This window comes from Trachurus japonicus, chromosome 20, assembly GCF_045865225.1.
Source record: "Trachurus japonicus isolate A0001 chromosome 20, Traja_1.0".
In the NCBI taxonomy this organism is placed as follows: domain Eukaryota; kingdom Metazoa; phylum Chordata; class Actinopteri; order Carangiformes; family Carangidae; genus Trachurus; species Trachurus japonicus.
Genome location: NC_140926.1, coordinates 2,851,364 through 2,867,050, shown reverse-complemented (window position 1 = coordinate 2,867,050; position 15,687 = coordinate 2,851,364). Strand labels below are relative to the sequence as shown.

At 41.0% G+C, this 15,687-nt stretch overlaps 1 protein-coding gene across 1 annotated transcript in view; it reads left to right on the top strand.

Annotated features, from left to right (window-relative positions):
* Positions 1 to 14,708, top strand: part of vopp1b (VOPP1 WW domain binding protein b) — a 26,520-nt gene extending 11,812 nt beyond the window's left edge. The window contains exons 2-5 of the mRNA XM_085763950.1: positions 5,143 to 5,201; positions 9,458 to 9,535; positions 10,851 to 10,984; positions 14,452 to 14,708. Coding sequence (XP_085620076.1) covers positions 5,143 to 5,201; positions 9,458 to 9,535; positions 10,851 to 10,984; positions 14,452 to 14,699 — 519 coding nt within the window. The 3' untranslated portion in view covers positions 14,700 to 14,708. The remainder of the gene's footprint in view (positions 1 to 5,142; positions 5,202 to 9,457; positions 9,536 to 10,850; positions 10,985 to 14,451) is intronic.
* The last annotated feature ends 979 nt before the right edge of the window (positions 14,709 to 15,687 follow it).

Sequence of the window (15,687 nt, the reverse complement as noted above, 5' to 3'; positions counted from 1 at the left end):
AAACGTTGAACTATCCCTTTTAACTGAAGCTGATTCTGATTCTGTGTAATTGTTGGGTTCAGTTTCTCTGCAGCGTGTTTTGTGAATGAGAGGCTTCTGCACCTGCAGACACAAACAAAGCAAAGTTTCCACTTCACTGGGTTCCCTTTAATTTTCCGTGTGTGTGTGTGTGTGTGTGTGTGTGTGTGTGTGTTAATAGAGTCGGTGTGTAACGACATGATGTGAGCGACGTATCGTATCAGTTCCTCCAGCGGATCAAATCCAGCCTGTTTTCATTTGCTCTCGGTCTCGTTGTCTTAGAGGAGGCAGCTCCACTTTAATGGAAAGTGATGGTGCGTTCACTGACCTCGGGCAGCGTCGTTCATTCCCCCTCTCTCCTCCCTCTCTCCTCCCTCTCTCCTATCTCACCTTCCCTCCTCTCCTTCCTCCCTCTCCTCCCTCTCTCACGTGGGCTCTGGAAACAGATAAAGCTGAGGATCCTCTCTCTCTCTGCAACAACAACAGCAGCCGGTTGTGTTTTAGATAGATAGATAGATAGATAGATAGATAGATAGATAGATAGATAGATAGATAGATAGATAGATAGATAGATAGATAGATAGATAGATAGATAGATACCACAGATAGATAGATAGATAGATAGATAGATAGATAGATAGATAGATAGATAGATAGATAGATAGATAGATAGATAGATAGATAGATAGATAGATAGATACCACAGATAGATAGATAGATAGATAGATAGATAGATAGATAGATAGATACCACAGATAGATAGATAGATAGATAGATAGATACCATAGATAGATAGATAGATAGATAGATAGATAGATAGATAGATAGATAGATAGATAGATAGATAGATAGATAGATAGATAGATAGATAGATAGATAGATAGATAGATACCATAGATAGATAGATAGATAGATAGATACCATAGATAGATAGATAGATAGATAGATAGATAGATAGATAGATAGATAGATAGATAGATAGATAGATAGATAGATAGATAGATAGATAGATAGATACCATAGATAGATAGATAGATAGATAGATAGATAGATAGATAGATACCATAGATAGGATAGATAGGATAGATAGATACCATAGATAGATAGATAGATAGATAGATAGATAGATAGATAGATAGATAGATAGATAGATAGATAGATAGATAGATACCATAGATAGGATAGATAGGATAGATAGATACCATAGATAGATAGATAGATAGATAGATAGATAGATAGATAGATAGATAGATAGATAGATAGATAGATAGATAGATAGATAGATAGATAGATACCATAGATAGATAGATAGATAGATAGATAGATAGATAGATACCATAGATAGGATAGATAGATAGATAGATACCATAGATAGATAGATAGATAGATAGATAGATAGATAGATAGATAGATACCATAGATAGGATAGATACCATAGATAGGATAGATAGGATAGATAGATAGATAGATAGATAGATAGATAGATAGATAGATAGATAGATAGATAGATAGATAGATAGATAGATAGATAGATACCATAGATAGGATGGATAGATAGATAGATAGATAGATAGATAGATAGATAGATAGATAGATAGATAGATAGATAGATAGATAGATACATAGATAGATACATAGATAGATAGATACATAGATACATAGATACATAGATAGATAGATAGATAGATGGATAGATACCATAGATAGATACGATAGATAGATAGATAGATAGATAGATAGATAGATAGATACCATAGATAGATAGATAGATAGATAGATACATAGATAGATAGATAGATAGATAGATAGATACCATAGATAGATACGATAGATAGATAGATAGATAGATAGATACCATAGATAGATAGATAGATAGATAGATAGATACCATAGATCAGGGGTCTCAAACTCCCGGCCCGGGGGCCACATCCGGCCCGCGGCCCCCCTACATCTGGCCCGCGTCTTGACGTGAAAAGTAGGAAAGGCTGTCAAAGTTAATGCCTTAATGCAAAATGCTTTTAACGGCCCTATTTTTTTTAATGCACAATTAATGCGCTAACCTCGGGCCTCCGTAGTTGGGGGAAACAGAGAAGCTGCCTTCTCCAGACGTGATCACAGGTAGGCAGTGTGTGCATGTCTGTGTGTGTGAGTTACTACGGTTAGCGCGACGCTCCCGTCCCCCGGATATTTCTGCAGCTGGATTCACATGATCCGGCCAGACGTGAAACTCATGGACTGAGGAGTCGTCCTGCTGCTCTGCACGTCACACCGACGGTCGTACATTTGCACTGTGAGGAGTCGCTCTGCCCCGTGGTCCCGGTGTCTCATACACAAACAGTGATAATCCACTGCAACATGTTGCTGTTGCTGTTGTTGCCGTTGTTGTGGTTGTGCGCGACGTAGAGCTGCCGCTTCGACTAGCGAGTTTTTTTTTTTTCCCCCAATCTCCCGTTCATTCAGCTGGTGAGGGAGGGAGGGGTGGAGGGGGGTGGTGTGTGTGTGCGTGTGGGAGGGGGGTCCGTCTTATGATGCAGAAAACCTGCATATGTTTTTTCTCCTCATGTTCCTACACTAGAGAACTTGTTCTTCTTGTCACCAAACGAGGCTGCTCTCTCTCTCTGACAGCTGATAATACCAAATACCATGAAAATGGTATTTGGAAGCATGGAAAGCATAAGAAACGTCCAGATCTGGATGTTTCTAATGCTTTCCATTCATCTTGCTGGTATTTCAAGCAAAAAAGAAAAATACTATGTGATTAACTCAGGAAATTAAAGGATTACAAATTTTAATCGTTTGACAGCCCTAATTATCTTACAATATTTGAAAAAGACCCGTTTTTCAGAAATATTTGTGATTAATTTTTTTTAATATTCGTCTTGAAAACTTTAGTGGCCCTCCACTGAGATGACAGTGCCAGCAGTGGCCCCCAGCTCATTTGAGTTTGAGACCCCTGCCATAGATAGATAGATACCATAGATAGATAGATAGATAGATAGATAGATAGATAGATAGATAGATACCATAGATAGATAGATAGATAGATAGACAGATAGATAGATAGATAGATACCATAGATAGATAGATAGATAGACAGATAGATAGATAGATAGATAGATAGATAGATAGATAGATAGATAGATAGATAGATAGATAGATAGATAGATAGATAGATAGATAGATAGATAGATAGATAGATACCATAGATAGATAGATACCATACAATAGACAGATAGATAGATAGATAGATAGATAGATAGATAGATAGATAGATAGATAGATAGATAGATAGATAGATAACAACATATAGGATGAGAATATAAAGAACAAACTGTACATAATACAATAGCAAATAAAATGTAATGTACAAAAATATAATACAACAACTTGTCAGGAGATCGTTTAGAGTCGGTTAATTAAAGTCTGGTCTTTCTGCTTCCTGAACCGCGGCCAGAGATGGAGATGAAGCCCGACGGGGGCCAGAGACCTGCAGACTGAGTCCAGAGAGGACAGAGGTCAAAGTCAGGAGGACGACTGACGTCAGACTGGTGGAGAGGAGGGACAGGGACAGTTTTATATAGAGCCCTCAATCCTGAAATCAGTCTGACTTACTGCAATCAGTCTGGTTTTCAGGGGGACATATTATGGAAATAAGACTCTTGTTTGTCTTTCAGCCTCAAAATGTGAGAATTCACAAACACAATCACCAATCACAGCGCTCTATCTGTTTAGAGAGTCGTTGGGCGGCTTAACGCCATGACGACATACTTGCGACGGTGAAAAACATGACAAGACGATGACTTTGGCAAAGGAATCGTTTGAATCGGTGTTGGCATCAACTTTGAAAGAATTAAAGTTTAAACTTGTCATTTTCTTTAAAAGTTGAGCCAGAAACTGCACTGAAGTCGTTCATTTCGAAGAAGGATGTATTTGGTGTTTTGCCGACGGGATATGGGAAAAGTTTAATCTACCGACGTCATCCTGCTCTTTGCTCTGATTGGTCGTAGCGCTACCCTATTGGTGCAGAGGCAGTTTGAGGTTTTCCCAGCTGTTCCCTCAGTTGTCTGACAATGATGTCATTAGTTTTCAAATTTGCATAATCCCACCCCTACTGGTATGTTTATTAAGGCCGTTATTTCCTATCACTGAATGTAATCTTGCTTTAAACAGATAGTTCAACATTTTGTCAAATTGGCCCATTGCCATAATCCCTATAGTCATAGCAGTAGGTTCGTTACCTTTAATTACCGGTGCAAGCTATTTTTAGAACGGCGGAGCAGAGCCGTGAGCTGCTCAGAGCTACGCTACGGAGGCTCATTATGGGATTTCTTGGTTTCCCTCATCAAACTCATCAAATACACAATCCAACAACTCCACAACGCTCTGGTGGACAAGTTGTGAGCTGCACATTCACCACGCTATGAGATAATAACACAACGTTACCACACAGAGTTGTTTTAGAGGGAAATTCATGCAAAACCGCTGATGCACGTTGCCTTCAGGGACAGTTTTTCAGCAAGCAGACTCTGCAATTGTTGGGTTCAGTTTCTCTGCAGCGTCGGAAGAAGATAAGAAGCTGTTAAATCTGATCTGTTTTGTGAATGAAAAGCTTCTGCACCTGCAGACACAAACAAAGCAAAGTTTCCACTTCACTGGGTTCCCTTTAATTTTCCGTGTGTGTGTGCGTGCACGTGTGTGTTAATAGAGTCGGTGTGTAACGACATGATGTGAGCGCGTTGCCTTCAGGGACAGTTTTTCATCAACCAGTCTCTGCAATTTTTTACCACATTTTTCTAGAAATGTTTAAATGTTTTTGGAGAAATTGTTCCACTTTTTTTTTTCCAGAAATTTCTCTACAATATTTCCAAAACTTCACGCCATTGGCCCTAATTTGAACGTCGTACATCGACTAAAAAAGTAATGTTCTTCAGTCTCAGAACAAATAATACTTGTGTATTTCTGGTGTTTGCTTCAAAATGTTGCCCAATAGAGGTCCATGGTCTAATTTGTGTAAATTTAGGGTCTTTGATATGATAAATAACCTTATCCACCGCTCCATGGAGTGATTTCCTCTGGTTTCTGAAACAAACATCCTCTCTCTCTGTCTGTTTCTGTCTCTTCCAGTGTGTAGAAGCTAAGAAGTATTGCTGGTACTTTGAAGGCGGGTATCCCATCTACTTCATGTGAGTACTGTACCACCATCATCATCACCTCGTCTCCTCCCACAGCTTCACTCAGTCAAACCTTCATCACTGATCACAGATCTGTTCTGTTACATCATCACTTCACTTCCTGCTGCACAGAGTTATATTTACACCGAGGCCGAGGCCACGCCCACACGCTGAGGCCACGCCCACACACCGGGGCCACGCCCACACGTCGAGGCCACGCCCACACACACGCCCATACATCATCTCTAGATTTAGAGACGATTCATCTGAACAGAGCACACACACACACACACACACACACACATTCTGCTGACTTGGAGGGTTTTTAATCTCTGCATTGATGTTTTAGTGAAACAGCAGCTGTTTATTGTTTATTGTTTGTTTGAGGTGAGAACAGCAGCACACTGCAAAAACTCAAAATCTTTCCAAGAATATTTGTCTTATTTCTTGTCAAAACTAATCTCTTTCCACTTTAAATAAGAATCATCACCTAAAAATGTATTTGTTTTTAGATCATTTTCACTTGTTTCAAACTAATTTTCACTTGAAATAAGTAGAAAAATCTGCCAGTGAAAGCAAGTTTTTTGTGCTTGTAATAAGAAAGAAAAACTTGCTCCACTGTCAGGTTATTTTAAGTGAAAATCTGCTTGACAGAAGTAAAAAGTGTCTAAAAACAAGCTGCTTTTAATGTGATGAGTCTTATTTTAAGTAGAATGAGATTTGATTTTTTGCAGTGCAGAGACACAAACTCACAGGTGTAACAGGTCACAGTCACAGGCAAGGCAAGGCAGTTTTATTAGTATAGCCCGTTTTTACCACCAGTTTGTCTCAAAGGGCTTTACATCCCATCATAACAACATCCTCTGTCCTTAGACCCTCACATCCACTGAGGAAAAACTCCATAGAAAACCCTTTAAACAGGGAAATAACTTGGTTATGAGACGTTGGAGCTTCTGATTGGACCAATGCTGAGGATGAAGGGGGCTGCTCCTCCTCTTCCTCCCCCTTCTCCCTCTCCCTCTTCTTCCTCCTCCTCTTCCTAATTTTCCCTTTCCCTCTTCTTCATCCTTCTCTCTTTCTCTCCTCCTCCTCTTCCTCCACCTTCTCCCTCTCCTCCTTCTCCCCCTCTCTTTTCTTCCTTCTTCTCCCTTTCCCTCTTCTTCCTCTTCTTCTTCTTCCTCCTCTTCCTCCTCCTTCTCCCTCTCCCTCTTCTTCCTCCTCTTTTTCCTCCTTCTCCCTTTCCCTCTTGTTCCTCCTCCTCTTCCTCCTCCCTCTTCTTCCTCCCTGTTTTCCTCCTTCTCCCTTTCCCTCTTCTTCCTCCTCCTCTTTTTCCTCCCTCTCCCTTTCCCACTTCTTCCTCCTTCTCCCCCATTCTCTTCCTCCTCCTTCTCCCTTTCCCTCTTCTTCCTCCTCCTCTTTTTCCTCCTCCTCCCTCTCTCTTCTTCCAACTTGTTTTCCTCCTTCTCCCTTTCCCTCTTCTTCCTCCTCTTTTTCCTCCTTCTCCCGTTCCCTCTTCTTCCTCTTTCTCCTTCTTCTCCCTTTCCCTCTTCTTCCTCCTTCTCCCTCCTCCTCTTTTTCCTTCTTCTCCTTTTCCCTCTTCTTCCTCCTTCTCCCTCTCTCTCTTCTTCCTCCTTTTCCCTTTCCCTCTTCCTCCTCCTTCTCCCCCTCTCTCTCTTCTTCCTCCTCTTCCTCCTCCTTCTCCCTCTTCTTCCTCCTTCTCCCTCTCTCTCTTCTTCCTCCTCCCTCTCTCTCTCTCCCTCCCTCCTCCCCCTCCATCACTGTAGTGCCAGACGGCCTGGGAGTCTGAGCTATGCTCTGTCATGCTGCCTATCCACAGTCATCTATCACACACACACACACACACACACACACACACACACACACACACACACACACTTGGCCTCTGCTCTGAGTCTCTGGCTCAGTTTTGCCTTTAAAATGAAACTTTGTAAAGTTTTTGTTTACGAAGCAGAAACTGAGAAACGGAGATTAATGAAACATCAGCAGCTGCTACGGAGGCTGCTGCTGAGAAACTACTGTCAAACTACTGACTGTAAAACTACTGACTGACTGTAAACTACTGAACTACTGTAAAACTACTGAACTACTGACTGCAAACTACTCAACTACTGACTGTAAACTACTCAACTACTGACTGTCTGTTAAACTACTAAACTACTGACTGACTGTTAAACTACTGACTGTAAACGACTGAACTACTGTAAAACTACTGACTGTTAAACTACTGACTGTAAACTACTGCCTGTAAACTACTCAATTACTGACTGTAAACTACTCAACTACTGACTGTTAAACTACTGATTGTATACTACTCAAATACTGACTGTAAAACTACTCAACTACTGACTGTAAACTACTCAACTGCTGACTGACTGTAAACTACTGACTGTAAAACTACTGACTGTAAAACTACTCAACTACTGACTGTAAACTACTCAACTACTGACTGACTGTAAACTACTGACTCTAAAACTACTCAACTACTGACTGTCTGTAAAACTACTGACTGTAAACTACTAAACTACTGACTGTCTGTAAAACTACTGACTGTAAACTACTCAACTACTGACTGTAAACTACTGACTGTAAACTACTCAACCACTGACTGTAACCTAACTACTGACTGTAACCTACTCAACTACTGACTGTAAATTACCTCAACTACTGACTGTAAACTACTCAACCACTGACTGTAAACTAACTACTGACTGTAAACTACTCAACTACTGACTGTAAATTACTGACTGTAAACTACTGACTGTAAACTACTCAACTACTGTCTGTAAACTACTGACTGTAAGACTACTCAACTACTGACTGGAAACTTGACTGTAAACTACTCAACTACTGACTGTAAAACTACCGACTGTAAACTACTCAACTACTGACTGTAAACTACTCAACTACTGACTGTAAACTACTGTAAAACTACTCAACTACTGACTGTAACCAACTAAACTACTGACTGTAAAACTACTCAACTACTGACTGTAAACTACTGTAAAACTACTCAACTACTGACTGTAACCAACTAAACTACTGACTGTAAAACTACTCAACTACTGACTGTAAACTACTCAACTACTGTCTGTAAACTACTGACTGTAAGACTACTCAACTACTGACTGACCGTAACCCACTCAACTACTGACTGTAAACTAACTACTGACCGTAAACTACTCAACTACTGACTGTAAACTACTTCACTACTGACTGACTGTTAAACTACTGATTATACTACTCAAATAATGACTGTCTGTAAACTACTGACTGTAAACTACTGTAAAACTACTCAACTACTGACTGTCTGTAAACTACTCAACTACTGACTGTAAACTACTGTAAAACTACTCAACTACTGACTGTAAAACTACTCAACTACTGAGTGTAAACTACTGTAAAACTACTCAACTACTGACTGTCTGTAAACTACTCAACTACTGACTGTAAACTACTGTAAAACTACTCAACTACTGACTGTAAACTACTCAACTACTGACTGTAAACTACTCAACTACTGACTGTAAACTACTCAACTACTGACTGTAAACTACTCAACTACTGACTGTAAACTACTCAACTACTGACTGTAAACTACTGACTGTAAACTACTCAACTACTGACTGACTGTAAACTACTGTCTGTAAACTACTCAACTACTGACTGTAAACTACTCAACTACTGACTGTAAACTACTGTCTGTAAAACTACTCAACTACTGACTGTAAACTACTCAACTACTGACTGTAAACTACTCAACTACTGACTGTAAACTACTGTAAAACTACTCAACTACTGACTGTAAAACTACTCAACTACTGACTGTAAACTACTCAACTACTGAGTGTAAACTACTGTAAAACTACTCAACTACTGACTGTCTGTAAACTACTCAACTACTGACTGTAAACTACTGTAAAACTACTCAACTACTGACTGTAAACTACTCAACTACTGACTGACTGTTAAACTACTCAACTACTGACTGTAAACTACTCAACTACTGACTGTAAACTACTGAGTGATCTACAGTTTCTATCTGGGACCTTTTGAACAGAGAATAAATGTATTCTGACCAGATCTTCACTGTTACATCATCATTTATCCATCACAGTTCCTTTACTTCATCAATAAATAAATATTATACCTGTTTGATGTACGGTAGTTTATTATCTCCTCTGTGTCTCAGTGAATCTTTGTCTTTGTCTTTGTCTTTGTCCTTGAACTCGTCTCGGTCTCGTCCTCAGATGTCGCTCCTATGAAGACTGCTGTGGGACTCGCTGCTGCGTCAGAGCGCTGTCCATCCAGAGACTATGGTACTTCTGGTGAGTCACCGCTCCGTCGAAAGTCACGAGTGGAACATGTTCAGTGCCTAAATAAGTTAGTCTTTATTTAATCTGACTTGTATTTTTAATGTGACCTGCCAAGGGACCACAGATGCAAATTAGCTTAAAGCTATAATCTGGTACAGTGCATCAAATGGCAACATTTGTGTTTGAACTGTCCCTTTTAAATAAATTAAAATTGAAATTGAATTGACTCTGCGACACTATATTTTGGTTTGAGGAGACACAGCTCACTGCTACTTACAGTATGTCTCTTTATTAACACATTATTCAATCCTATTATTAATTATTTAACTGTAAATTGACACTAGATAATAATAAATGGAGAAGAAACATGGCGGCTCTGATCTGATGAATTCATTAAGTGTGATGTTTGTTTTATTTTCAGTTATTTTGAGAAAACTCTTGATGCTTTGTTCAGACACTGAGAAGAGAGGGCGTTTTTATTTTTAAACAGCCAAATGGCACAGATACAGTATCACCCAAAAAATCTAATATGCATAGGTTTCATCCTAGAAATTAAAGGGATAGTTCACCCAAAATTGAAATTGCACTCATTATCTCCTCCCCCTCATGTGGACTAAGGGCTGGGAGAAGTTTCAGAGTCCTCCGTGGCTTCTCTGAGTTACAGGGGGTCTCGGCGAAGGAGTGCATGTCCATATAACGGTTGCAAATGGATACCAACTGTCTTCGTAACAAAAAGACACACCAAAAAACATCCAGATACCTCCATGCTGCTCGTCTGTAATGTCCCTCTTGTAATGAAGCCCCAACATGAGAAATTGTCCCGAAAAAAATTAAATAAGTCTATATTTCAAGCTTGTTTTGTAGCGGAAGCTTCTCGAAGCTCCTCTTCCCGATTCGTCCAAATTTAAAGAACCGGGAAGAGGAGCTTCGAGAAGCTTCCGCTACAAACAAGCTTGAAATATAGACTTATTTAATTTTTTTCGGGACAATTTTGCATTTCGGGGCTTCAATACAAGAGGGACATTACATACTAGCATCATGGAGGTATTTGGATGTTTTTTGGTGTGTCTTTTTGTTACGAAGACAGTTGGTATCCATTTGCAACCGTCATATGGACATGCACTGCTACACCGAGACCCCCTGTAACTCAGAGAAGCCACGGAGGAAATTTCAATTTTGGGTGAACTATCTCTTTAATAACTGTTTCACATTATTATCATGTCAAAATGATGAAAAAAACACAAACTATATAGAAAATGTGATAATTACAATAAAAAATAAATAATAATTAGGTAAAATAAACGTGTCCTCTGTGTGTGCGTCTCAGGGTTCTGCTGATGATGGGCGTGTTGTTCTGCTGCGGCGCCGGCTTCCTGATCCGGAGGAGGATGTACCCGTCGCCGCTGAGAGACGACCCGGCGTTCAACGTGTCCTTCACCAGACACCCGGTCACCACGCCCGGTACGGGGACGTACACACACACACTGACACACACACACACACACACTGTAACACATGTGGAGGCTCGACACAACAGCTGGCAAACATCTGTAACAGACAGATGAACGGTCTTTTATCAGTGTTGGTGTGATTCCTCTCTCGGCCACAGGAGGGAGCTCTGCAGGGTTAAATTAAATTCTTAACGTTTTAAAGTGAATATTTTCCAAACTGTTTAAAACTCTGATCCTGCATTATTTTTTTTTTAAAGGGATAGTTCAACAGCAGAGCCGTGAGCTGCTCAGAGCTACGCTATGGAGGCTCATTATGGGATTTCTTGGTTTCCCTCATCAAACTCATCAAATACACAATCCAACAACTCCACAACGCTCTGGTGGACAAGTTGTGAGCTGCACATTCACCACGCTATGATATAATAACACAACGTTACCACACAGAGTTGTTTTAGAGGGAAATACAGAGACTGATGATGAAAAAAACTGTCCTGAAAGGCAACGTGCATCAGCGGTTTTGCATGAATTTCCCTCTAAAACAACTCTGTGTGTAACGTTGTGTTATTATCTCATAGCGTGGTGAATGTGCAGCTCACAACTTTGTCCACCAGAGCGTTGTGGAGTTGTTGGATTGTGTATTGATGAGTTTATAAATGATGGAGGGAAACCAAGAAATCCCATAATGAGCCTCCGTAGCGTAGCTCTGAGCAGCTCACGGCTCTGCTCCGCCGTTCTAAAAATAGCTTGCACCGACAATTAAAGGTAACGAACCTACTGCTATGACTATAGGGATTATGGCAATGGGCCGATTTGCCAAAATGTTGAACTATCCCTTTAAATCTCTGATCCTGTTTATTTAGATTCTGTGGAGGTTTTTTTTTAAAGGAGAATTTAAAAGTTGAGATTTCGGGGCGGAAGTTTGAGCCTAAATATTAAATGAAGAGAATGTGACTGTGTGTGAGTCGTCGACGAAGCAGAAAATTGAACGGAGCTGCAGTTAATAACCAGGAGAGAGAAGAAGCAGAGATACGAGACCCAGAGGAAGGAAGTTTCACTCCGTCTCAACTAGAAAATAAATCCACTTTTTACATTTAGATTTATATTTTCTATCACAGGCTGATTATTCTAAACACTCATAACACGCATGAAGAGATTTAACAGGAGCTCATTTACTGTAGCGCGTCGCACTGAAGGAAAATACTTTAATGCAGAAGACGTTAGGAAAGAATAGAGGAAGGAAAGAGGGAAGGAACAAACAAAGGAATACAGGAAGGATGGATGGAAGAGAAAAATTAAGGAAGGAGAAAACAGGAGGGAAGGAAGCAAGCAAAAAGGATGGATAGAAGGCAGGCAGGAAAGGAGAGAGGAAGGATGGAAGAGAAAAATGAAAGAAGGAGAAAACAAAGAAATACAGGAAGGAAGGAAGAGAAAAATGAAAGAAGGAGAAAACAAAGGAATACAGAAAGGAAGGAAGGAAGGATAGAGGCCAAACAGGAGAGGAGGACGGAAGGATGGAAGAGAAAAATGAAAGAAGGAGAAAACAAAATAATACAGAAAGGAAGGAAGGAAGCAAAAATCAATGATAGAGAGCAGACAGGAAAGGAGGAAGGAAGGATGGAAGAGAAAAATGAAAGAAGGAGAAACAAAGCAATACAGGAAGGAAGGAAGGAAGGAAGGAAGCAAAGAGGAAGGATAGAGGGCAGGCAGGAAAGGAGGAAGGAAGGATGGAAGCAAAGAGGAAAGATAGAGGACAGACAGGAATAGGAGGATGGAGGGAAGGAAGAGAAAAATGAAAGAAGGAGAAAACAAAGGAAGGAAGGAAGTAAAAAGGAAGGATAGAGAGCAGGCAGGAAAGGAAGAAGGATGGAAGAGAAAAATGAAAGAAGGAGAAACAAAGCAATACAGGAAGGAAGGAAAGAAGGAAGCAAAAGGGAAGAATAGAGGGCAGGCAGGAAGGAAGGATGGATGAGAAAAATGAAAGAAGGAGAAAACAAAAGAATAAAGGAAGGAAGGAAGGAAGGAAGCAAAAAGGAAGGATAGAGGACAGATAGGAAAGGAGGAAGGAAGGATGGAAGAGAAAAAAAAGGAAGGAGAAAACAGGAATACAGGAAGAAGGAAGGAAGGAAGGATGGAAGAGAAAAATGAAAGAAGGAGAATACAAAGGAATAAAGAAAGGAAGGAAGGAAGGATAGAGGCCAAACAGGAGAGGAGGATGGAAGGATGGAAGAGAAAAGCGAAAGAAGGAGAAACAAAGCAATACAGGAAGGAAGGAAAGAAGGAAGGAAAAATGAAGGGTAGAGAGCAGACAGGAAAGGAGGAAGGATGGAAGAGAAAATGAAAGAAGGAGAAAACAAAAGAATACAAAAAGGAAGGAAGGAAGCAAAAAGGAAGAATAGGGGGCAGGCAGGAAAGGAGGAAGGAAGGATGGAAGAGAAAAATGAAAGAATGAGAAAACAAAAGAGAAAGGAAAGAAGAAAGGAAGCAAAAAGGAAGGAAAGGGGGCAGGCAGGAAAGGAGAAAGGAAGGAAGGAAGAGAAAAATGAAAGAAGGAGAAAACAAAGGAAGGAAGGAAGGAATGAAGGTAGGAAGCAAAAAGGAAGGATAGAGGACAGGCAGGAAGAAAGGAACGAAGGATGGAAGAGAAAAATGAAAGAAGAAGAAAACAAAAGAATACAGGAAGGAAAGAAGGAAGGAAGGAAGGAAGGAAGAGAAAAATTAAGGAAGGAGAACACAGGAATACAGGAAAGAAGGAAGGAAGCAAGCAAAAAGGAACGATAGAGGGCAGACAGGAAAGGAGAAAGGAAGGATGGATGGAAGAGAAAAATGAAAGAAGGAGAAAACAAAAGAGAAAGGAAAGAAGAAAGGAAGCAAAAAGGAAGGATAGAGGACAGACAGGAAGAAAGGATGGAAGAGAAAGATGAAAGAAGGAGAAACAAAGCAATACAGGAAGAAAGGAGGGAAAGAAGGAAGGAAGGAAGCAAAAAGGAAGGATAGAGGGCAGGCAGGAAAGGAGGAAGGAAGGAAGGAAGGAAGGAAGGAAGGAAGGAAGGAAGGAAGAGAAAAATGAAAGAAGGAGAAACAAAGCAATACAGGAAGAAAGGAGGGAAAGAAGGAAGGAAGGAAGCAAAAAGGAAGGATAGAGGGCAGACAGGAAAGAAGGAAGGAAGGAAGGAAGGAAGGAAGAAAGGAAGACAGGAAGTATCCGTCCATCTCCCGCTCCCCCCCGCCCCCTCCCAAACACCCCCCCCACCCCCCCCCCCCCCGTATCCCCTCCCCGCCCCCCCCCATACTCCCCTTTCCCCCCAATCTCCCCCCCACCCCCTCCCATCCCCCCCCCAACCCCCCCCCCCCTCATCCACCACCCCCCCCCCCAACAACCCCCCCCCCCCCACCTCCCCCCCACCCCCCCGCTCCCCCTTGGCAACCACCTGCGTTGCCATGGAGACCTGACCTCTCTCTCTCTCTCTCTCTCTCCAGTCTCCCAGCAACCGGGCAGCCTGCAGCTTCAGGGCTTCGGGGTGAACGGGATGACGGGCGGCGGCGGCGGCCCGGGCGTCGTCGTCGGCAGCGGCGACCCGGGCGTCGCCATGACGACGCACCCGGCGTACGCGGCGGCGCCCGGCTCGGCCCACATGATGATGACGTCGTACCCGCCGCCGCCGTCCTACTGCAACCACCCGCCGCCGCCGTACGAACAGATCTTCCACAACAACGACAAGAAGTAACGACGGAGCGGAGGAAAGGAAGGAAGGAAGGAAGGAAGGAAGGAGGGAAGGAAAGAGGAAAAATAAACTGACAATTGTTCATGTCGCTGCTTTTGGATGAAAAACTTTGGGAAAAACACACAATCTGTTGTTCTAAACGAGACTGAAACACACACACACTGCAAAAACTCAAAATCTTACCAAGAATATTTGTCTTATTTCTTGTCAAAATGTCTCATTTCTAGTCAAAACTAATCTCTTTTGCACTTAAAATAAGACTCATCACCTAAAAATGAACTTGTTTTTAGATAATTTTCACTTGTTTCAAACAATAATAATAAGTAGAAAAATCTGCCAGTGAAAGCAAGTTTTTTGTGCTTGTAATAAGGAAGAAAAACTTGCTCCACTATCAGATTATTTTAAAGGGACAATGAGGAGTTTCTATTTGGTTATAAAAAGTCTCATATTAATGTGGATGAATCTACGTTACCACTTGTTAATGGTCCATTTTAGATAAATCTATGGTTTTGTCTCTATACTAAAATACTACACGAGAGTTCATTTTTCTCTGATGGTTTTACCATCTCAGCGACCTTTCCATTTGATTCCTGGTGTCATAATTATATGAAAAAGTGTGTTCATTTGTCTTTGTATGATGTCTGGTTTAGGAGTTATGAAAATTGGCGTTTTCGCCATTCGTGCGGACATAAATTCAAAATGACCGGCAAAAAACCCCCATGGAACATTAGTTGACCCGGGCAACAAGCAAAAATCTTAAGTAGACATCTTAAGGGTCCTTAAAAACCAAAAAAAAAAAAAAAAAAATGTTTTTTTTTTTTTTGTTTGAAACAATATCCACAAACACATCCACCAAATTGTTGTGCTTGGGTTCTAAATTTCCCCCACAAAATAAACAATTCTTGTGATTTATTGAGCTAATCCGCCCCACAGGGGATGCACATTGTTGGGGGGCGCTACCCACACATTTAGCCCCGTTGCTCATTCCATG